The sequence below is a fragment of the Kockiozyma suomiensis genome, assembly GCF_038497685.1.
Source record: "Kockiozyma suomiensis strain NRRL Y-17356 unplaced genomic scaffold V2V93scaffold_1, whole genome shotgun sequence".
NCBI lineage: Eukaryota > Fungi > Ascomycota > Lipomycetes > Lipomycetales > Lipomycetaceae > Kockiozyma > Kockiozyma suomiensis.
The window spans coordinates 1325025-1344861 of record NW_027117664.1 but is presented as its reverse complement, the minus strand read 5'-3'; the positions used below and the strand labels follow the sequence as shown (position 1 = coordinate 1344861).

The 19837-nt window shown below is 42.9% G+C and overlaps 9 protein-coding genes across 9 annotated transcripts; 4 read left to right on the top strand and 5 right to left on the bottom strand.

The window, feature by feature from the left end:
* The first annotated feature begins 60 nt into the window (after positions 1 to 60).
* Positions 61 to 3830, top strand: V2V93DRAFT_363247 (Mad3/BUB1 homology region 1-domain-containing protein). The gene is made up of 2 exons (XM_066908555.1): positions 61 to 1462; positions 1528 to 3830. The coding sequence occupies exons 1-2, from the start codon at positions 118 to 120 to the stop codon at positions 3633 to 3635; spliced, it is 3453 nt and encodes a 1150-aa protein (XP_066768832.1). The 5' UTR covers positions 61 to 117; the 3' UTR covers positions 3636 to 3830.
* A 743-nt stretch (positions 3831 to 4573) lies between these two features.
* On the top strand, positions 4574 to 6492 carry V2V93DRAFT_363243 (uncharacterized protein). The gene is made up of 2 exons (XM_066908554.1): positions 4574 to 6078; positions 6140 to 6492. Exons 1-2 carry the CDS (start codon positions 4769 to 4771, stop codon positions 6399 to 6401), a joined length of 1572 nt encoding a protein of 523 aa, XP_066768831.1. The 5' UTR covers positions 4574 to 4768; the 3' UTR covers positions 6402 to 6492.
* V2V93DRAFT_363241 (Pre-rRNA-processing protein TSR2-domain-containing protein) lies at positions 6428 to 7270 on the bottom strand. The gene is made up of 3 exons (XM_066908553.1): positions 7056 to 7270; positions 6895 to 6995; positions 6428 to 6834 (listed from the first exon to the last, which is right to left on the bottom strand). Exons 1-3 carry the CDS (start codon positions 7240 to 7242, stop codon positions 6670 to 6672), a joined length of 453 nt encoding a protein of 150 aa, XP_066768830.1. The 5' UTR covers positions 7243 to 7270; the 3' UTR covers positions 6428 to 6669.
* A 155-nt stretch (positions 7271 to 7425) lies between these two features.
* On the top strand, positions 7426 to 8562 carry V2V93DRAFT_342088 (integral membrane protein DUF106-domain-containing protein). Its single transcript, XM_066907823.1, has 3 exons — positions 7426 to 7622; positions 7685 to 7974; positions 8035 to 8562. Exons 1-3 carry the CDS (start codon positions 7462 to 7464, stop codon positions 8379 to 8381), a joined length of 798 nt encoding a protein of 265 aa, XP_066768829.1. The 5' UTR covers positions 7426 to 7461; the 3' UTR covers positions 8382 to 8562.
* Positions 8445 to 12252, bottom strand: V2V93DRAFT_363237 (Dos2-interacting transcription regulator of RNA-Pol-II-domain-containing protein). The gene is made up of 9 exons (XM_066908552.1): positions 12067 to 12252; positions 11920 to 12009; positions 11799 to 11861; positions 11603 to 11735; positions 11453 to 11547; positions 11259 to 11398; positions 11097 to 11197; positions 10241 to 11044; positions 8445 to 10188 (listed from the first exon to the last, which is right to left on the bottom strand). The coding sequence occupies exons 1-9, from the start codon at positions 12152 to 12154 to the stop codon at positions 8586 to 8588; spliced, it is 3117 nt and encodes a 1038-aa protein (XP_066768828.1). The 5' UTR covers positions 12155 to 12252; the 3' UTR covers positions 8445 to 8585.
* Positions 12253 to 12376: 124 nt separating this feature from the next.
* On the top strand, positions 12377 to 13798 carry V2V93DRAFT_363234 (uncharacterized protein). Its single transcript, XM_066908551.1, has 4 exons — positions 12377 to 12549; positions 12607 to 12913; positions 12969 to 13449; positions 13504 to 13798. Exons 1-4 carry the CDS (start codon positions 12507 to 12509, stop codon positions 13636 to 13638), a joined length of 966 nt encoding a protein of 321 aa, XP_066768827.1. The 5' UTR covers positions 12377 to 12506; the 3' UTR covers positions 13639 to 13798.
* On the bottom strand, positions 13746 to 15017 carry V2V93DRAFT_363232 (Brix domain-containing protein). The gene is made up of 3 exons (XM_066908550.1): positions 14948 to 15017; positions 14749 to 14881; positions 13746 to 14687 (listed from the first exon to the last, which is right to left on the bottom strand). Exons 1-3 carry the CDS (start codon positions 14959 to 14961, stop codon positions 13836 to 13838), a joined length of 999 nt encoding a protein of 332 aa, XP_066768826.1. The 5' UTR covers positions 14962 to 15017; the 3' UTR covers positions 13746 to 13835.
* Positions 15018 to 15109: 92 nt separating this feature from the next.
* Positions 15110 to 17833, bottom strand: V2V93DRAFT_342078 (uncharacterized protein; the record flags this gene model as incomplete). Its single annotated transcript, XM_066907822.1, has 3 exons — positions 15110 to 16010; positions 16073 to 16322; positions 16388 to 17833. The coding sequence occupies 3 exons, from the start codon at positions 17831 to 17833 to the stop codon at positions 15580 to 15582; spliced, it is 2127 nt and encodes a 708-aa protein (XP_066768825.1). The 3' UTR covers positions 15110 to 15579.
* Positions 17834 to 18222: 389 nt separating this feature from the next.
* V2V93DRAFT_389664 (ketopantoate hydroxymethyltransferase) lies at positions 18223 to 19399 on the bottom strand (the record flags this gene model as incomplete). Its single annotated transcript, XM_066912367.1, has 5 exons — positions 18223 to 18252; positions 18316 to 18966; positions 19026 to 19130; positions 19184 to 19311; positions 19375 to 19399. The coding sequence occupies 5 exons, from the start codon at positions 19397 to 19399 to the stop codon at positions 18223 to 18225; spliced, it is 939 nt and encodes a 312-aa protein (XP_066768824.1).
* Between the last annotated feature and the right edge of the window lie 438 nt (positions 19400 to 19837).

Sequence of the window (19837 nt, the reverse complement as noted above, 5' to 3'; positions counted from 1 at the left end):
CTAATGTTTGTTGACATTGGGAAAGGAAAAGAAAGGGTTTACTGCGTTCCTCCTCATCGCGTTCACCGTCACAAAATTGCAGCATCCGGCGATCACAGACGTACACCGCTTCAAAAAATGGAGCCGGAGACAGTATCTTTTGATATGTTTGAGCATCAAAAAGAAAATATCCAACCGCTGCCTGAAGGTAGATCTGCAGTTGCTCTCGCAAAGGCATTCAGTTTCGCGTCAGTCGACCTCCCGCGCGGTACGTCCTCGCCTGCACGCGATCGCTTTGAGGCACAATTAAAAAGTTCAGATGAGCTTGATGATCCTCTGGATCCTTGGATTGAATATATTAAGTGGACACACGAGACTTATCCGCAGGGCGCCAGTGTCGAGAGTGGACTAATATCGCTTTTAGAGCGGTGCACGTCTCAGTTCCAGAATGCCTCGTACTGCGCTAATGATCCGCGATATTTGAGAGTATGGTTTGAATATGCAAAATACAACGACTCGCCCCGCGAGATCTTTTCATTTCTGTTCCAGCGTGAAATCGGAGTACAGCTTGCGATGCTTTATGAAGAATATGCACACTTCTTGGAATCCATCAACCGAAAGATTCAGGCAGACGAGATATTTCGAATGGGAATTGAGCGTGGTGCGAGACCTGTTGAAAGATTACGGAGACGTTACACTGAGTTTCTTGAGCGTCTAGAGGCGCATCCCGCAGATCTTAACGGACCTCGTTCCCCAGCGTTGACCCTCTTGAGACCTGCTCTTGCGACTAAGGAGCTAACCATACTTGAGCATGAGCAAAATCCTCAGCAATCTTCTGATTCCGGCTCAGCGCAGGCAACCCGACCACGAGAGAAAATGACAATTTTTGCAGATCCTGAGGGAACCTCCGGAATCGATCCAGAAAGAGCTGGTGGATGGGAGTCAATTGGTAGCATCGCGGAGAGACGAAAAGAAAATGTTATGGAGTCCAGACAAATGGAAGGTGAAATAATGAGATTGAATAAAGCTCCTTCATCGACTACCCGTGAGAAATTGTCAATTTTCAAAGATTCATCCGATAGCGCTCCTTCTGTATTTCAGCAACCTGCTCAGCCAGTCTTCAAGGTGCCTAGCTCTGCTCCAGTTAAAGGCAAACGGGAAGAAAAGTTTGCTGTGAATCTAAAAGCAATTTACGCAAGCGGAATGGAGGAAGAGTTTTCATTTGAAGAGTTGAGAGCAACAGCAAGAGGATTGCTGCGAAGACACGGAAAGACAGTAATTACGCCATCACCGTCTGCAGTCGTATCTGACAGTAGGGCGCTATCTGCTACGCCTTTGAGCTCACGATCAAGAGCTGCATCAGTAGAAAGAACGCCGATGAACAGTCGGACGCCTATGGCGAGCCAACTGCTCCATCCTCTCGAAGGACAAACCTCTCTTGCTAGACAAGACAATGCTACGATACATACCATGCCATTAAAAGGTAAATATTCTGCATTAAATTTTTCTTATTTTTAGTGTTTGTCAATGTTAACAATGGGATTTAAGGCTCGCCTGATGTTAGTCGCAGAAGACCGGCTTCTCCTACTATGACCGTACATACTCGCCAAGCAACTGATGAAATCTACAGCATGTTCAATCAGCCTCTTAGTTGTGACGCTGACACTATTGAACACGATGGTGTTGCCGATAGCAGCGAAGATGAAGACGATAGCGAGGATGAAGAAGAAGAAGAAGAAGATAATGATGACGACGATGACGACGAAGATGAGGATGAAAACGATGAAAACGATGAGGAAAATGAAGATCATGAGGAGGAATATAATGATCAGCATCCGACATCACGCGATGCCAACGATGATGAGAACAGTATCCATCAAAGGCCTGAAAACGGCGATATGGCTTTTCAAAGATCGCATCCTGAGCCGGTCATGCTAGAAATATATCGCGGTTCTGAAGACCCCGAGTCTGATACTGGCACCACAACCAGTCAAATCCCGCTCGGTGTTCCAGCTACTCCACGTCATGATCGTCCAGCTCTTTCTTCAAAGGCCTACGGGTTTGGAATGATGACGCCAATTGTCGAAACTACAGAATCTATTGCAACCGTCACCCGATCAGCAAAGGCCAGACACAACAAATTCCTCGAAGACTTTGAGGAGAATATCGAGAGTTCACCATTTGTTGAACATCCTGCTCCCCGAAGAGAAGAGCTTGCACGACATGCGGCTGCAGGTACGGAGGATGAGGATTCTATGATTCAATTTTCTCCAATTGCGCATAATGTCCGCCATGATGAAACTGTTCAGAATTTCTGGCAACGCAAGCCTGCTGTGTGTGAGATGCTCGTGAATCCAATGAATGAGGGAATTCGCACTGCTATATTAGAAAGTATAAACGACTCTCTGAGATCATTGAGAGGCTTTTTTGATTACGATGGCCGGAAGTTGGGCAAACTGGATTATCTGAGAAGAGCGGTGAAGAATAAGCGCGCTGTTGAGGATGCGGATATCAAGCTCCGAGGATCAACATATAGGCTTCTCAAGGAATTAGGAGAGGGTGCCTTTGCCCCGGTTTACCTGTTTGAAGCAATCAATGAGAACAATGTACTTGAAAACGAAAAATCCTACGTGGCCATTAAAATAGAGCAACCTCCAAGCGCCTGGGAGTTTTATATCATGCGAGAGATCGAACATCGATGGAGTGTGAGCGCGCAAGGACTGACACGCGATATGCGTGCTCGAGGACTTGCTTCTATGATCCGCGCACGAGAGCTGCACACGTTTGGTGATGCCAACTGCCTAGTGCTTGACTATAGTGATCAGGGTACGATACTTGATATTGTCAATCAAGTCAAGGCTGAGAATGTGAAGACAGCCTCTGGGCCTATTCTTGGTTTAGACGAGTGCCTGGCCATGTTTTTCACAATTGAGCTCTTCCGCACTGTTGAAGCGCTGCATGAAGTTGGAATTCTACATGGTGACCTGAAACCAGATAATTGCATGGTGCGATTAGTTCCAAGTCGGCATATGTCGTCAATGGCAGCTCTCTCACTATCTGATTCTCCTTTCCAACCGTCAAAGCCTGTCGTCGGCCCATATTCTGCTCAAGGAGAAAATGGATGGTCTACTAAGGGTATTACGTTGATTGACTTTGGCCGGTCGATTGATATGACTGCCTATCCTAAAGGTGTGCAGTTTATTGCCGACTGGAAGACCTGTGAACAAGACTGTTCAGAAATGAGAGAGCTTAGACCCTGGAGCTATCAAGTTGATTATCACGGTCTAGCCAGTATAATTCATATGATGCTTTTTGGCAAATACATTGAAACTACAGCAGACGCTGCATCAGATGGCCGACGTAAACGCCATCGTCTCGCGCAAAATTTTAAGAGATACTGGCAGCAGGATATATGGAAAGAGATATTCGATTTACTTTTAAATTCTGTAGCAAAGAGTACAGAACATTCAGCAGCTGTGACCGAGGAGAATGCTGGGCCATCAGAGAAATCATTTCCGCTTACTAAAAAGCTGAGGGGATGCAGAATGAAACTAGAGCAGTACTTGGAGGAACATGGAGAACGATCAGGAGTTAATCTGCGGGGATCATTGCAGAAGTTAGAGAATTTAATTGTTGAGAAGCGGAGGCACACATAATTGAATTTAATATCTATTTTTTTGTTGTAGTTTTTCTGCGAGGGAACTATTTTGTACAATGGTACTTTAATCAGGAATTTGGCGTCTCAACTTTTTTGTTCCACCATACCGACAGTCAAGTCGGCCCTGCGATAAACTGATGATACGGCTATTAATAAGGAACGATGTAGACCTTTATTAGTTTATCAATTAGATGATATACATGATCCTGAATTCTCTATTGGTAAAATTTGATGCCATGCCATTATATGCACAAAACCTACTGCCTCCTCTAATTCCAATCGTTCAAACTCGTAAAGGGGAGTGGTAGGGGTCGAGGTAGTACTTCAAGATAGGTGCAATGCCGATGAAGACAACAACACCTCCGACAATGTAGGTAGTCGTGCGCTAGAAGAGAAATTAGCATGGATAGTTGACGTATTCACATACTTAAAAGATTTACGTTCGTACATCAAAAAGTTCTAAATTGATAAATCAGTATTCAAGTGGCACAATATCCAGAGACTTAATAATAACAAAATAATTACCAACTGGAGGTGTGCTATCATCGTGGTGATGATCGTCTTGGTGCTCATCGTGGTGCTCATCGTGGTGGTCATTGTGGCCGCTTGAGTACGCGCGAACAGCACGCTGGAAAGTGGCCGCATTGCTGGGACGGGTGATTACTGCCCTAGAAGAAACTGTTTGAAGTAATGTCCGCGAGACAGACGGTCTGATCATTTTGTATGTGCTGTGTAAATGAATGATCGTACACAATTCAGCAGAGAGTTTGGTGTCGACAACTCGTGGGAGCGGATGGATGAGAGTTATTCTGGTTCGAGTAATACGGGCCTTCCGTGCTCTTTCCAATGAGCGTGATTGGCTGGCTGCTCTAAAAATAAAGTTTAAACATTATATAATCATTGACTAAATGAAGCCTTGTTCTTTACAAGCGCGAACTCCACAGTCCTTGTTCAAATAAACATTTTTTTTGGGAAACAAGCCTTTTGTTGTTATCCGGAAGTTGATATGCATTCGTAGTGCTTGTTATCACCGACATGAGAGAACTTACCTGCAGCATTGGCAGAGTTTGCTTTCCTACTATAAATCAAGACCTTCTATCCGCAAACACTGCCAATGCAAAAACATAGATTATGGCAGAAACCGACGCTCATAACATATCCAGCACTCTGCAAAATGAGTTCCCAGATCTGGACGGCTCACTGGTGGCCGCACTTGCTTTGGATTTTGGAAACCTGGATTTGGCACGAGAACAGTGCTCGCTCTTGTACTATGAAATGCTAGTTGATAAAGCAGACGAAAGGCAGCGAGGCAGCGATGCGAATGATACTGATGATTCAAGTGATGATACCAATCAGGATTTTATGTCTTGGGATACAGATTCGACTGCTGATGAAACCCCCATCGATATTATGGATAGAAAGTCTCCCGACGAGAAGTTTCATTTTATGATGAACAGTTTTCCTACTCTTTCCAAGGATAGACTAAATGCTGTTCTCGAAGAGCGCAATTTTGATTTATCGAAGGCGATAGATGAAGCTTTGAGCTTATTGTATCTGAATGAATTTGGCTCTCAATTCTCCAGCTCTACATCTCTTTCTTCTCTCTCAGGCTCAAGCCGTTCCATCTCAGAGAAAGACTGGACATCAGTTACCAAAAAAAAGAAGCGCGATCGCAATGCAATCAAAGCTATATCAAAAGCTTACGACCAATCAGAATCGACCTGGAAAATTGCATCATTGCTCGGCATGTCTGTTCACAACGTATCAAAAGCTTACGAATTATATCCTAACAAGCCGGTGACAGCGCTGCTTCACTTAATCAATTACGCCTCGCGAGCGCCTGTCACAACTTGGAGTAAGCCTCCTAATCGCGAAAGTAAGCATGCTCAGGAGACTCTGAAAAGTATAATTCCGACATTGCCTGACACCCTCTACGCCAAAGTCTTAGCTTGCACTGCAAATAATATCGACAAAGCAACAGAGTTGTCTATATTTCTGATTGAGAGCTCTTTGGAATCTAAAGAGGATATCTCATTTGTGGAATCTGCAGCAACAAATTCCACGTTCCATTCCAAGCAAGGCTCAAAGAAAATTTCCTCTTCTCAGTCTTCGGGCTTAATAAAGAAATCTTTGTCGTCTGACTTTTCTTCGGGTTTTACAGAGGTGATAAATACGAAGAAAGAAAGACAGCTGATAGTAAGAGAACGAAGTATTGAATCGCCGTCCCGCACGCCAGGGTCGACAAACTATCAAGATTTGATTCAGGAGAAAGCAGTTGCGCGAGAGGAAGCGAGAGCAAAAGCGAGAGATCTGTACAAGAGACGGAACACCAGCAACATGCACTCTGGGGCTGCCACATACTATGCTGAGATTTCAAAGAATCTGAATAACGATATTGAAGCCCTTCGCCTGGACTATGCAAGAGCAAAAGTTGAAAAAACGTATGAAGATTGATTTGTTTGGTCAAACCCCTGATTATTGTGCTAATTTTTCATGTCACAGAGCGACCTCACATTCTATTGACTTACATGGTGTTGGACTTAAGGAAGCAAATCTGGTCACTCATGAATACGTTGACGACTGGTGGCAAAGAGAAAGAAATGAAAGCCCTCGCCAGCCGTTTCGAATAATTACTGGTCGGGGTGTACATAGCGCCCAGGGGAGAGCACGACTGCTGCCATATATTTCTCAGTCGCTAGCAGCCAAGGGATGGAAAATCGAATTGCATAACGGCTTTATTACTGTTCGCGGAATGCTTCTGTAAATAGGTTATTATCTATTTTTATTTGTGTAAGATTTTCTAAGCATGAAGAATTTGATTTTATTTAGTGGAGCCCGATGTTTAATTGAATGAATAATTTTTGTTGAAACTTCAATCTCTATCTTATGTTAAATAACGAACAGATGTAGAGTGCAAAAAAATCATAAAACGTAAAGCAGTATGCAAAATAAAAAAACCATAAAATGATATCTTAAACGCCGAAACCAAAGCAGTCTAATTAGTATGAACAAAGTAATCAAAAAAACGTGATTCAATAATCATCATCGTCTGATACTTCCGGTTGCTCCACTATTTGAACCGGAGCACTGGTAGACCGGCTATTCTGTCTTGCTGTATATTTCTGGTAAAGGCTGTCAACCAGTGAAAAGTCACTCTCTTTGCACTGAGTAAATATTTTAACGATTTGCTCCGCGACCTGAAAACAAGTAAAGTTAGATTTTATCACCCACAAGTTAACAACATCCCGACAACGTACGCCATACGCGGAATCATCTTCAATAGAGACTTCAAATTCGTCTTCCATAACTTGAAGCAATCGGTTTTCGATATCTTCTGAGTCAACTTCGTCATGTGTCTCTACAAATACAGCATTAGAAACTATCAATATTCATTTATATCATTGCAAATCAGTCATACCATATAACTCAACAATAGAACCAGTCAGCCAGTCTCTTTTATCGGCACTGTCAGGCCCACCCCATCCACTTTGCACAGCTACTGTAAGGTTTTCCCAAGAGTAGACTGCCATGCAAACGCCAAGCTCAAAACGAGAGTGCTGAGTCGGGGTAGTTAGCTGGTTCTTTGCAGCGCGTACTGAAGCCATAATTAGTACTTTGCAACCTTCAAATACTTCTTTTTGGAAGTTTTCAAAAGTTCGAAGAGAAAAAATATCAATTAGTCGCGATGAGTTCAAGCCCTGACCCTGATTACTTAAATCAATCACGTGATAATTAGATTTAGACGCAATGTATGTAGTCTCAACCAAGTCTTTAGAACTGTCTGCCTTCCAGCATTATAGGTCAATCTTACATTTTTATATATAATGGCTGCTGCTCCAGATCTTGTTCTTGACTCGAGCCTGCGAGATTGGGTTCTGTTTCCCATCTTGCTGGTCATGATTCTGGTTGGTATTCTGCGTCATTATGTTACCCAGTTGCTGCAGACTACGCCAAAGCAGTTGGATCTACTTACTATCCGCGAACAGTACGCTTTTTGTTTTCTTTTTTAGCATCCAGTGCGTTTGTTTGTTAATATAATATATTTAGACAAGCGTTATCTCGAGGAGCGAGTCTGAGGGGCAATGGAAAATTCATTCCGCAGTCCTCATTCCTGTCAAGAAAGTTATATCTCACTCAGGCTTTCAAGGATGGAATTTTTCTCAAAGATCAAGAAGCGTTTAAAAACAAGGATGAACCTAAGCAGCCTGCTAATCCGCTAGCTGAGCCTGGTGGAATGGATCAAATGGCCAACATGCTCAAAGGAAACATGGTCATGATAGTACCTCAGACTCTGTTGATGAGCTGGATTAACTTCTTTTTCAGTGGCTTCATTTTGAGTACGTTACGATTCAACATTTATTTATTTTTATTATGTATTTGACTAACTTAATGATTAGTGAAATTGCCGTTCCCACTCACAATTAGATTCAAGTCTATTTTACAATCAGGCGTTATGACGCGTGACTTGGACGTTAGATGGGTATCCTCAATATCGTGGTATTTCCTCTGTCTTTTCGGTTTACGATCTGTCTATGATATTATTCTTGGTAGCAACAACTCTGCTAGCGGAGGCATGGATATGGGTGGTATGAACATGGCGGCAGGTGGTATTCCTGGGATGCAGCCTGGTCAGGACGTCTACAAGTTGCACCTTAGTGAGGCCGAGAATATTGAGCTGACTAGTCATGAATATCTCTTAGAGGATATTGAGGATCGACTTTTGATTAAGTACGATATGTACTAGAATGGTGGCATATAGTAGGACAGATGGAACTGTTATTTAAGAAAACTGAATTCATCATAGATGCCATATTAAGATCATGTGATTATTGTACCATATATTACACAATTAACTATATGTATAGCGCCAAAATCAAATGCACACGCAGCTGTCAAAATATAAAATACAAGAAAACATTTTAGAAAAGTATATACAGCAACATATTTTTTACTCGTCCATGGCATAGTATGCTTGTCTGCAATCTACCCCAGCTTTGCGTACTTCGCGCTTTGGATCATCTAACACTGGAGCAAGCTTTCTGATAATATCCGCTCTGTAAGGACGTAAAGTGTCTGCAGATATCGTTTTCGTAAAGATCCCCAGAGCATTTAGCGCTGCCACCCGAACGCCAGCTGGATTCGAAGGTTTTGGTGTCGTGGCCATCAATAATCTGGGAATAACAGTCGATAAATGTTCGCTCATTAAAGAAGACGCATCGGACATAGTAGCACTGATCGTGTCAATGGATGCGAGCTTAACCTGAGCATCATCTAATGACAAAGACTGAAGTAGAAGCGGCAGAAAAGTGGATAGCTGAGGAAGTACGATTTTGCCAGGCATATACTGCAAAATCGTTGACAGTGCAACAAGATAATTCTTCTTAGGCACTGTATCCACACTCGAATTGAATCCATCCACCAGTTTCTGAATAACAAAACTGAAGTAGCTCTGCTTAGAAAGCAGTCTAGAGACAACAAAATTTGACTTGTCAACAATTTCATCGTCTGAAATCATGATTCCACAAGATTTGCTCGCGTAAGCACCCATATCAGGATCACGCAATAATCCGAGAATCTGCTCTATGGATTCAAATGCCTGTCGGTTACTCTTCAAAACATATGCTTTCAAAATCCATGATAGCTGCTCCAAACTTCCAATGCAGAGCTCAATGTCATTAGAGTTGGTCAAATTTTGTCGCAATCCATCAACGATAGTTTCTAAATATTTCGTTTCGTCATTTTTGCTGAACCACTTATTTACAACAAGAGTTATCAATCTCAGGAGGGCAAGACGGTCACGGGAATTCTCATTGGCCAGAGTCACTGGTATTAAATCGGAAGCAAACTGGAACGCTGAAGAAACCGGTAGTTTAACTTCACAATGGAGGCCAGCCACAGCAGCAGTAAAAAGTTCGAGCAGACCTTCAGGGGATGATGCAGCAGCTAAGGGCTTGAATACAGTTGCAACCTGAGAGCGATACAGCTCACTGATCAGAGTCGACTCTTCGCTCAAATAAAACAACTTGAACAATTGTATGGCAAAATCCACTTGTGAATCAGCCGGCACAGAGCGAACCAAAAGATTCACAATTTTGGCCACGATTCTAACAGAAGCGGGTGCATAGATCGCTGGATACGATTGAGAACTCAACTCCAAGGCAGCAGTTATCGTGATGGACGTCAATTTCGGAACTAAACTTTCAAAGAAGAAGATTTTATCCCAATCACTATCGCCAGCATTTCGCTGGAGAACCAGTAAAATAGTAGCTAAGATTGATTGCGTATACGTGGCAGACTTGTCATCGAATTTGGCAGCTGAAGGCAATCTATTAAGTAATCTGACGGTCAAAATATCAAATATACCTTTGCTGAAGCAAAGATCTGCTAATGCTGATAGAATTACTCGAAAATGCTTTTTGCTAGTCTGTGCACCGGTAACATCACCCAACTCAGGATCAGGCAGCTGAGAGAGAAACGCAGGAAAAGCGATATTGAGAATCAAATCAGCTTTCACGCGTCCCAGAGCTTGCAGGGAAGATAGTGCAGCAGAACTGCATGAAAATTAGCAAGAAAATAAAACAAGACCTGCCAATCTATACATACCACAAAGTCTCATTTTGTTCGACTAAAACAGTTTCATCTAGATATTGAACAACTAATCCCATTTCACTCTCATCCAAAAACGTGTGCAATAGAGACATTCGAACTACTCCTTGTAGAGCCAGTAACTTGAAAGAAACCTCTTCTGCAGGAACACTGACAAATCCCTTACAAAATATCTCGAATAATGTATCCTTGTATGGCAGTAAACCGTTTTCTCTCTTGGAAGTGCGCACTGCCTCCATTTTCCAGCCGTATAGATTTCCTGAGGCCTCGACAAATGCCATCAATGACTCGAGCGCTATCTTCTGCTGAGCCAACGTGGCGGACGACGTAAAGTCTACCAACTTAAGAACGGGGGGAATAACATCTTCCGCTACTGCATCAAATGATACGTACGACGCCTCTGCTATTGACGATAAAATTCGACCTGCAGGTTTACACTGTCTCGATTCCAAGTTTATCATGAGGGGTTTGCATTCTGCAGTAACGACCTTGAGGAACGCTTCCAACGGTGAATCATCAATGACACGAAGCTGTCCAAATGCAAGCACTCTAGTCAGCACCTTCAGCAAATTGCAAATCATATCGGGTATGTCTTCCTCCCCTTCGTGCAGAACCTCAAATTTCAGAGAATTGAAGATCTTTTCCCAGTAGTTTCCGACGACAACTGTTCCATAACTCTCGATGCATGCAGATATTGAAAGAATCGTGTCCTTTTTAACGCCGACTGAACTGGAATTGAGCTTCTCAACTAAGCTGCTGAACGTAAAGGGGGCGAAGAGTGTTGACGCGGAAATAGCGTCCCTGTACCATGATTAGCACTCTGATATATTTTCAAATTCCATTCATAAAATACCTTAATTTATGCTTCAAGTCATCAGCTGTAATTCCATACGGATCATCAGGAGGCGGCCTAAAAGAGATTGGGAAATAGCAGAAGCTGGCGTCGAAAAGTGGCTACATATTCAAATTAGAAAGCGATCACAAGCACAAAACGAAGACGAGAGACAGTATGTACCTCAGCGAAATCGTGAATTTCAAATTCTTGAGCAATAATTTTGAGCAGTGAGAACACCACGATCAAATTACGCGGATCTTTCTCGCCAGAGATGAGTTGAAGAAGTCCGTTGATGGTGGTTTCGTTAATAGACTTTAGAGCTGTACGAGAGTCAAGTTAGATATAGCTATGAGCTGCTTAGTCAAGCTGCGTACTCGAGAGGTGCTTCTGAATCAATTTATCCATTATTTGATACACCGAATAGCGAACCCCCTGAGGGTGTTTCTTCATGTCGATTTTTGTAAATACCCTGTGATTGTTAGCATTCTTTCCTAGTTGGTGAAAAATAATTTGAGAATAATTACGCAGACGCGATATCTTTGACGGAAGATGCGGAAATGGACTCCATTGTAATTAGCGCTATCAGCCCTGCTGAGGCTTCTGTTAAACACTCTTCATCGTCCAGCTTCTCATTTAGAAATGTCGATAGCATGGTTACTGAGGCAAAATGCACGTTAGATCCATGTCAATTCTGAAAATGATATATACAGGAGATACTACTTTGTCGGGAATTAAGCTGAGCAGCGGGTAATTTGGTAAGTACAGTCGAAATACAGCTGAGTGCTAATATTTGATAGAAGTCAGTAAAAGTACTCAACTGCAGCTTGAAAATAAAGCGTACACTTTCTCCTTATTCCAACATCTTCATCAGTTAGATATTGTCCCAGATTTTGCACGAAATCAACTAAGCGAACGGAGCCGGATTGAATATCTGGATATTGGTTAGACTAGAGGTTGGCGAATGCTGTAGAGCTAAATGAAACATTACCGTTTGAGATCTGCTGTGCAAGCTGGTCGGAATCGTCTGGTGAGCCCTCTAGTAGGACTAGGTACTGATCTATAACCTGCTTGCTCATATCTGCGCTGGAAATTACCGCTATTTAAAAAATAGAGAGAGGATACCGATAAGAGAAAAGGAGTATGTTCAAGAGCCGAGAAAAAGATATAAAGTTTCTTGTGCGTATGACAAAGAAAAATTATGAACGCGAGCATTTGCCTGGAAAAACTGCGCTAATCTCAATTGAGAGAAAACCCAAAAACATTAAGAAAAAAAATTTCGAGCCGCAATGAGCTCAAAAGTCCCAACTTTGAACGCCGCGCGCATTCGAGAAATATCGGCTTCCGAGTACTTGTAAAATTAGTGGTTGAAATAAAATACTTCAATTACCAATAAAAACATCTTGCCGCGTACTTCCGTCACTTTTACACATGACCGCACGATCTGGCTCTATCTCAGAGTTTCCGGCAGGTAGTAAGTGTTACTGTGGTTTGTATAAACTTGGGACCTACCATCTAAACTTATGAACAGAAACCGTCCTGGCCAGCTCAGTCGCAAAAATATACACCAGCGAGATTAAAAAAGGAATCGAAGTTTTAGGTCGAAGCCCAAAACTTGTGGGGTTTTTGGCTAACTCGGATCCTGCCGCCAGAATGTACGCTGAATGGACCGGCAAGACCTGTCAAGAGGCTGGATTCCAGTTCGAGCTCAGAGAGGTAGACAAGGAGGACTTGGAAGATGCAATTTTCCAAGCAAATGATGATGACTCCGTAGATGGAATCATGATATATTTCCCCGTCTTTGGAAATCGTCAGGATCAATATCTTCAGCAAGTAGTGTATGATCTCAAGTTAAATCTGTCTGTCTCTTGCCTTACTAATTTTTTTGTATAGATCTAAGGACAAAGACGTCGAAGGCTTGTCACATCTCTACATCCAGAATCTTTATCATAATTCTCGATACTTGGATGATAAGAAGACTAAGAAGAGCATTTTGCCATGCACTCCTCTTGCCTTAGTCAAAATTCTTGAGTATCTTGGGGTCTATAATATGATCCTGCCATATGGCAATCGCCTTTATGGAAAGACAATCACGGTAGTCAATCGCAGTGAAATTGTTGGCCGACCGCTTGCCGCTTTGCTAGCCAATGATGGAGCTGTTGTCTATTCGTTTGATCTTAACGGAGTCCAGATGTTCACTCGTGGGGATGGTCTTAAGCTTCATAGACATCGGGTAACGGATGTCGAAGTGAAACTCGAAGACGCGGCGAAGATTTCTGATGTCATTATTACTGGTGTTCCATCGGAATCGTACAAATTTTCCACTAATGCGATCAAAGATGGTGCAGTCTGTGTCAACTTCTCCACTGCCAAGGTCTGTATTTTGACATGCTAAATATGAACCACATTTGTACTAATATATCTTTAGAATTTTGATCCCTCGGTAAAGACCAAAGCATCTTTGTATGTGCCATCTATTGGAAAGGTAACCATTACCATGCTGATGCGTAACTTACTTCGTCTTGTTGACAACAAAGCGTCTCCTGCGAAAGAGTCATTATGAAGTCGTCGCACGACTAAAATTTTTGGAATGAGGTATTCTGGAAGGAGTCTAAAAGTTCGGCTTTCTCGTTTTTATCATGTTTAAATCTACGCTTATAAATAACTGTATATATAATTGACTTAATATAATGGCATAATTAACTAAATAAACTATTCTAACCACACATTAACCAAACGCCCAAAGCAAACGTCTCACATTCAACGTTTCTTTTTCCTAGGCTGATCTTCATCTTCAGAAACAATATCAATGTCCCCAAATTCTTGCATTGGTCCACTCGGTTCAAAATCATCTTTCCGCCTCTTTTTCAATCCCTTCATCTTGCGAGTCTGCAGTGTTCCAAGATCCTGCTTACCGACATGAATAGTTGCAACCTTATCTCCCATGAAGTCAGTCTCAACATTTTTCTTGTCCTTGGGCTGCAACTGTTTGGGAATACGCATAGCCTGTTTCATAAGATCAGAATCCGCTTCATGAACTCGGCCAAGCTTAAAATCGATTCGAGGCCCTATCTCCTCCAACTCTACACGAGGTACTTTAGTCTGAGTCTTGCTTTTGAAAGTCTTCAGCTGATAAACGCGGAAATTTATGTCAGGCAATCCTGAGGTATCTCCACTGTAAACACTGATATTTCCATCTCCAGCAGCTGAGACCTGGATGATATATTGCAGACCAGCGAGATCAAGCATCGAAATCTGTTCGCCTCGGAAAAAATCCATGAACATTGACTTGATCATTTTGTAGTGTGGATGAGAATCAAAAATAGGACCAATAAAGGAGAACATTGGCTTCATGCCTACATTCACTGACATCTTCTTGAACTCTGAAATGGCTTTGTAAGTGAGCATCCGCAGTTCAAACATGTCAAGAAGCTGATAGTTGAATGATCGGAAAAACGTAATTGTGTCCGGGCGCTTTTTAGAGCTAGATCCAAACATGATCAAAGAGGCATCATTCTTTTGAGAGAAAAACTCGAGCGACGAAGCGTCTTCAAATGGGTGAATCTCATTCTTCTTTTGAAATTTCTTCACATCAGGTTGCTTGTATGCCGCCTATGATAAAAGTTAGTTCACATACACACCACAAATTTCAGTCAATTAATATAAACCATACAAGTTCAGCTATAGCATTCTGAACTCTGAGGCTGCAAGTTGATCCTCGCACAGTAAGTGCTTTCTTGGTATTTTCGATTAACTTGGGTTCACGAGCTGTCTGCGCTCGCTTTGATCGCGCATTACGAGGTTTCCTGAAGCCATATAACAGTCAGTACACAAATCACAATAATTGAGCAAGCCCAAATCATAAAACTTACACTGATCTCATCATCTTGAAGAAAGCAGGAACTAAAATCTCTCTCTAAGGATAACAATTTTTTGCCAAGCTGGGCTTTGGGAGCAGACAATCCAGGCGCCTAAATTTTTTTTTCCCCAAGATTTAAGGTTTGGGAGTTTAGCAAAGTACACAAACCCCATGTAAATGTGACCCTCTCTAAATATATTACGTCTGCAACTATCATGTATCTCATGCCCAGATACTAATCTAGACGTATGTTTATGGAATTTACGAGTTACTATCAGCAAAGATTCCGCAAGTATACGGTACAAATGGTTTGCTTGAAAGTCGATATTGGAGAAACTCGAAGATTTGTTGGAATGCGATCTCGGATAGATTTAAAAGCAGTCATTGAAACAGCTGAAATGGAGGGTGAAGATGAGAAAAGCTAAAAAATACTTGTATACATTTTGGCGGGTCATAAAATGATTGCCATTATTTTGTCGTCATATTTTAAGTCCTGCTTTTTATCGTGATCTATATGAAGCCCAAAAAGAAAGAGAGTATGAGAGGTAACTGTATTTAGATAGCACATGTCCAATACACATTCGTACAAATCCTTGAAATTGAACAGCAAAAAAAAGAACGCTCGCGATAGAGCTAAAAACCTAATTATAATCTTGGAGTGATTCCATTTCCTTCAGATTTGAGATCATGCAGTCTTTTGACAATATTCTTCGAGATAATCTCGGCTGTACTCATCACAGAAATCATCGGATTACATCCGCTAGCTGTCGGCAATACACTTGCATCTGTAATAAACAAGTCACTGCACTCCCACAATTCGCCTGTTGTTTTTGTGGCAGAAGTTCGAGGAGAAGATCCCATTCGACAAGAGCTCATCTGATGGGCCGAACCAATCATGGAGCTAAATGGTCTGCCCAAATACTTTCGCACACAATCTGTCCAGGCTTGAAAGTTAGGACTAAGGATTCCTTGCTCACGATCGAGGTCAGTTGGGATAAATGGTGGTACGCCAGCTTCAGTCAAGAATATCTCATCAGCAGATTCAGCTAAGCATATCTCCGCGGTCTTGATGGCTCCTAATCATTCCAAATTTAGTCATTTGATCAATCATTTTTGTACATAGAACGTCATTAAATACCTTTAATCAAAGATTCTTGGTCAAATTGACCAAGTTGGTACCTGAACTCGTTACGACCTGACTTGGGATCCACAAACACCTCTCCTTCATTCTTGTCGCGGGCGAGCGCAATAAAAGAGGCAGTATTGTTATGCTTTGCAAAGCCCTTCTTCAATGATTCAGCTCCTTGCCAAGGGAATCCGGGATATATTATGGAGGGTGTATGAAGCATACACTCAATTTTCGTACCATACCCTTGTCCATCAATATCCTCAAGCTCGGTATTCACCTGCAGATTCGTTAGAACTGTGCGCACATTATAAGCACTAGAATGACTGTAATAATATAGCTTACCGCAGTCAAGATTGCTTCATTGTATAAATTCATGTCGGTATCTTTCCAAACTCCATACACAAAGCAAGTAGGATGGATATGTAGATGTTGACCGATATTCTTATTGCGGAAACCTGACTTTATCAAAACTCCAGGAGTATTCATTGTTCCTGCCGCACAAACCACCACAGTTGCAGGAACAAAAAGTGTCCGCCCATTATAAGCAGATACTTCAACGCCTGTTGCTTTACCAAAATTGTGCTTTACTGTCAGGACCTCAGCTTGATCAAGAAACTTGGCGCCGTGTTTTGCCGCCTCAACAAACCAGCACGCAACGGCACCTTGCTTCTCACCGTATCGGCATCCATTACCACAATATCCGCAACGATGTTCATACCCGCCTGTGTTTTGAGGAACGACAAGACAAGACGAGCCGAGTTTTTCTGATCCGTTGATCAAAATCTGATTAGCACGCGAATGCACAATATGCTCATCCGAGACGCCCATAAATTCACACACATTAGTCAAGGCACGCTCATAGTCCTTTGTGAGATAAAATTCAGCACCGTGCTTAAATGCCCACTCGCGACGCACTTGAGCACTAGGCTTGAGCGAGGCACTCCAGTTGACGGTGCTACCACCGCCAAAGGTGGATCCAGCCAGCATTGCAATGTTGTTGCCTTCAGATTGGAATAAACCACCATGCTCGAACATATTATTAAGAGCTTCGGCGTCCTTCATCGTAAGCTCGTCTTGATGGAAATAGCGACCGCGTTCAAGTACTAGAACTGAGAATCCAGCCTGTGCAAGACGAGCCGCTGACACAGCGGCACCGCTTCCTGAACCAATAATGACGACATCGAAAGATGACTGTGCAAGTTCCTGCTGAGTGATCATACTGTACCGGTAGAACTCCTTTTGCATAAATCTTTGCGGGTCATTCAGATAGGGATTTCGAAAAGGGGATCTCATAATCTGAGCACAAAGGTCCGATACGTGAATATAAGGAAGAGTACTGATTGCGAGAAATGTACGAAAAAGGAGCCGATACGACGGTATCCAAGAGGTGGACCATCCTTTGATGATAGCTTCTCTTTGCGCAGTAGAAAGGTTTTTAAATGCTTGTGAGTACCCTGTCAGTAATAGACATGTCACTCGGTTGTTGAGCATATTCAAGGCCTGCTGAACTGCAGCAAAACTATCCGGGGAAAGTGACGGCAAGAGAGTTTTGCAAATATCCTCTTTGAAAGAATCTTTGTAATTGGAGGGTTTATCGGTGGCAAATTTTTTCAAAGCAGACTCATAACTTAAGTCTCTGAGTGTATAAGAAGGAACAGCAGATACGAGGGACTCGATCGACACTGGCCCGAGAAAGGCGTCGGCAAGAGCAAAGACAGTATCCCACTGCGACTCGGAGAAATCACGATCGACAACGTTTTTCAGAGCCATTATGCTGCGCGTTCTTTACCCTTTTGACGGTGAATACTGGTGGATTGTGCTTGATATGAACTGGAAGAGCTCAGGGTGACGACAGTAGGAGCAGCTGATGCGGGGGCTGTCGATCTTTTATATTTGCGCAGTCGGAACGTATTTAAAATGGTCGAGACGGTGCGACCAATAACAGGAAAGTCCACTGGCCCAAAGGCCACAAAGCTAAACATCTGCGAGTACTAGGGATGCTGTTTGTGTAGAAGTATGTTGATACATGACAATGTGATGTATCGAGCACTAATTTTAGCCGAGGCCGAGGGCTCAATGAGGGTGCGGCTTTGTCTTGTGAACTCGGAGCCGAAAATCTATTATTAAATTTTAACAAAGACGGCAATTGAATATAATGGTTAAGACTCTGGATCTTCTGTATTACCAGTCTAGATAATGATATTCTTCTCACCGCTTTCATATGCCTCAGAAAGTCCTCGCAGTTGCTCAACCTCCTGCTCGTCTTTCATTGGATACGTGTGCTCGGCTGCAGGAAACAAACTTTTGCGCACGTCAGCCGCGTAGTTACCGACAGCTTCGACGTCTGTTCCGAGATTACTTGCATATTTCTTTACGAACTTCGGAGCAAATTGCTCAAATTGGCCAAGCATATCCAGCTGTACCAATATCTGGCCCGAACAGTACTTTCCCGCCCCAATCCCTATCGTAGGAACGCTCAGCTGTTCCGTAATGTACTTGCCAACCTCCTCAGGTACGGCCTCTAGAACAATCGCAAAGCACCCGGCTTCTTGTATAGCTAGCGCAGATTTCAGCAAGTCTGCAGCTTCGGCTGCAGTCTTGCCCTGTACTCGAAAGCCACCCAAGGAGGTGCTGCGTTGCGGAGTTAATCCGATGTGTCCCAGAACTGGAATACCTGCTGTGGTAATCGTAGAAATAGTATCAGCCATCTCTATTCCACCTTCTAGCTTGACGGCCTCAACATTGCCTTCTTGTATTAGACGTATGGATGATGCAAGAGCCTGCTGCGGTGAGATCTCGTAAGTGCCGAATGTTAAGTCAGCAACAAGAAAGGGAGTTCTTGAGCCGCGAGCCACTGCACGGCAGTGGTATAGCATTTCATCCAGCGACAGCATGTTTGTATTCTGAAACAGATTGGTTAACTTGCTGCTTAAAAAAAAAGACGCCGACACGTTCAACACACCTCGTAGCCTAAGGCGACCATCGCCAACGAGTCGCCAACGAGTACCAGATCAATACCAGCCTTGTCAGCGACTATCCCTGATGGGTAGTCATGAGCAGTAATAGTCTTGAAATATTTAGCAAATAAAATAAAGTATGAATGTAAAAACTCTGACTTACAGCGATTGGGATCTTTTTTCGATACAAATTTCTTAGCGTCCCAATAGTGACCTTCGACCGCTTTTTCTTCTCGGCGACTGCTTCAGCGGCTGGATAACTACTATACGGCCGGAGAAGATGCGAAAATGCTGTTGCAAGTGTGTACTGTCCTTGTCGATACGCAGCAAGCTGAGGCGCGAGCCGTCGAATACATGTTGTCGAGATATAGCTAGCCATTAGCGATGGATACTGGCTCTGACGGACCAGCAACTGCTACAACTTGAAATAAGCATACAAAGAGTACACCGTGTAAGCAATTGAAGGCACAAAGGGCGCGATCGTCGAAATGCCAGTTCTCAGCTTGGGGTTTTGGGAGGTCGTGACGATTTATCCGCTGTATAATCGTTCCCGAGCACTGACTCTTAAATTTACACAAATACGAATCCCTATGATGACTAAATTACTGACATATATGTGTCAGTGTGGCTATCAGCATGTGGCTATAAGTGTGGCGAGTGCTCATCTTGCACGTGCGCATCTAGAACGAGCGATTGGGCAAACAATTGTATGGCTCGCGTTGTAAATACACGGTTGGCCAGCAATTTCGTAAACGTGGGTACTTACTTCACGGTATTGAATATTGACTACCGAATAGATCTCTCGGGTGTCTTGCTG

Bases quoted from the DNA above. Each gene is read 5' to 3' on its own strand.
- V2V93DRAFT_363237 (XM_066908552.1), bottom strand. From the start codon at position 12,154: ATGAGCAAGCAGGTTATAGATCAGTACCTAGTCCTACTAGAGGGCTCA. The intron at 11,736-11,798 runs GTAGTATCTCCT...ATTTTGCCTCAG, and splicing joins TCAGCTTAATTCCCGACAAA to TAACCATGCTATCGACATTT. The intron at 11,399-11,452 runs GTACGCAGCTTG...ACTCTCGTACAG, and splicing joins GATTCAGAAGCACCTCTCGA to CTCTAAAGTCTATTAACGAA.
- V2V93DRAFT_363234 (XM_066908551.1), top strand. From the start codon at position 12,507: ATGACCGCACGATCTGGCTCTATCTCAGAGTTTCCGGCAGGTA. The intron at 12,914-12,968 runs GTATGATCTCAA...TTTTTTGTATAG, and splicing joins CAATATCTTCAGCAAGTAGT to ATCTAAGGACAAAGACGTCG. The intron at 13,450-13,503 runs GTCTGTATTTTG...ATATATCTTTAG, and splicing joins TCAACTTCTCCACTGCCAAG to AATTTTGATCCCTCGGTAAA.
- V2V93DRAFT_363241 (XM_066908553.1), bottom strand. From the start codon at position 7,242: ATGGCTTCAGTACGCGCTGCAAAGAACCAGCTAACTACCCCGACTCAG. The intron at 6,996-7,055 runs GTATGACTGATT...CTGTATTTGTAG, and splicing joins TTCTATTGTTGAGTTATATG to AGACACATGACGAAGTTGAC. The intron at 6,835-6,894 runs GTACGTTGTCGG...ACTTGTTTTCAG, and splicing joins AAGATGATTCCGCGTATGGC to GTCGCGGAGCAAATCGTTAA.
- V2V93DRAFT_363232 (XM_066908550.1), bottom strand. The intron at 14,688-14,748 runs GTATGGTTTATA...CTTTTATCATAG, and splicing joins AGAATGCTATAGCTGAACTT to GCGGCATACAAGCAACCTGA.
- V2V93DRAFT_342088 (XM_066907823.1), top strand. From the start codon at position 7,462: ATGGCTGCTGCTCCAGATCTTGTTCTTGACTCGAGCCTGCGAGATTGG. The intron at 7,623-7,684 runs GTACGCTTTTTG...TAATATATTTAG, and splicing joins CTACTTACTATCCGCGAACA to ACAAGCGTTATCTCGAGGAG. The intron at 7,975-8,034 runs GTACGTTACGAT...CTTAATGATTAG, and splicing joins TTTCAGTGGCTTCATTTTGA to TGAAATTGCCGTTCCCACTC.
- V2V93DRAFT_363247 (XM_066908555.1), top strand. From the start codon at position 118: ATGGAGCCGGAGACAGTATCTTTTGATATGTTTGAGCATCAAAAAGAA. The intron at 1,463-1,527 runs GTAAATATTCTG...ATGGGATTTAAG, and splicing joins ACATACCATGCCATTAAAAG to GCTCGCCTGATGTTAGTCGC.
- V2V93DRAFT_363243 (XM_066908554.1), top strand. From the start codon at position 4,769: ATGGCAGAAACCGACGCTCATAACATATCCAGCACTCTGCAAAATGAG. The intron at 6,079-6,139 runs GTATGAAGATTG...TTCATGTCACAG, and splicing joins AGAGCAAAAGTTGAAAAAAC to AGCGACCTCACATTCTATTG.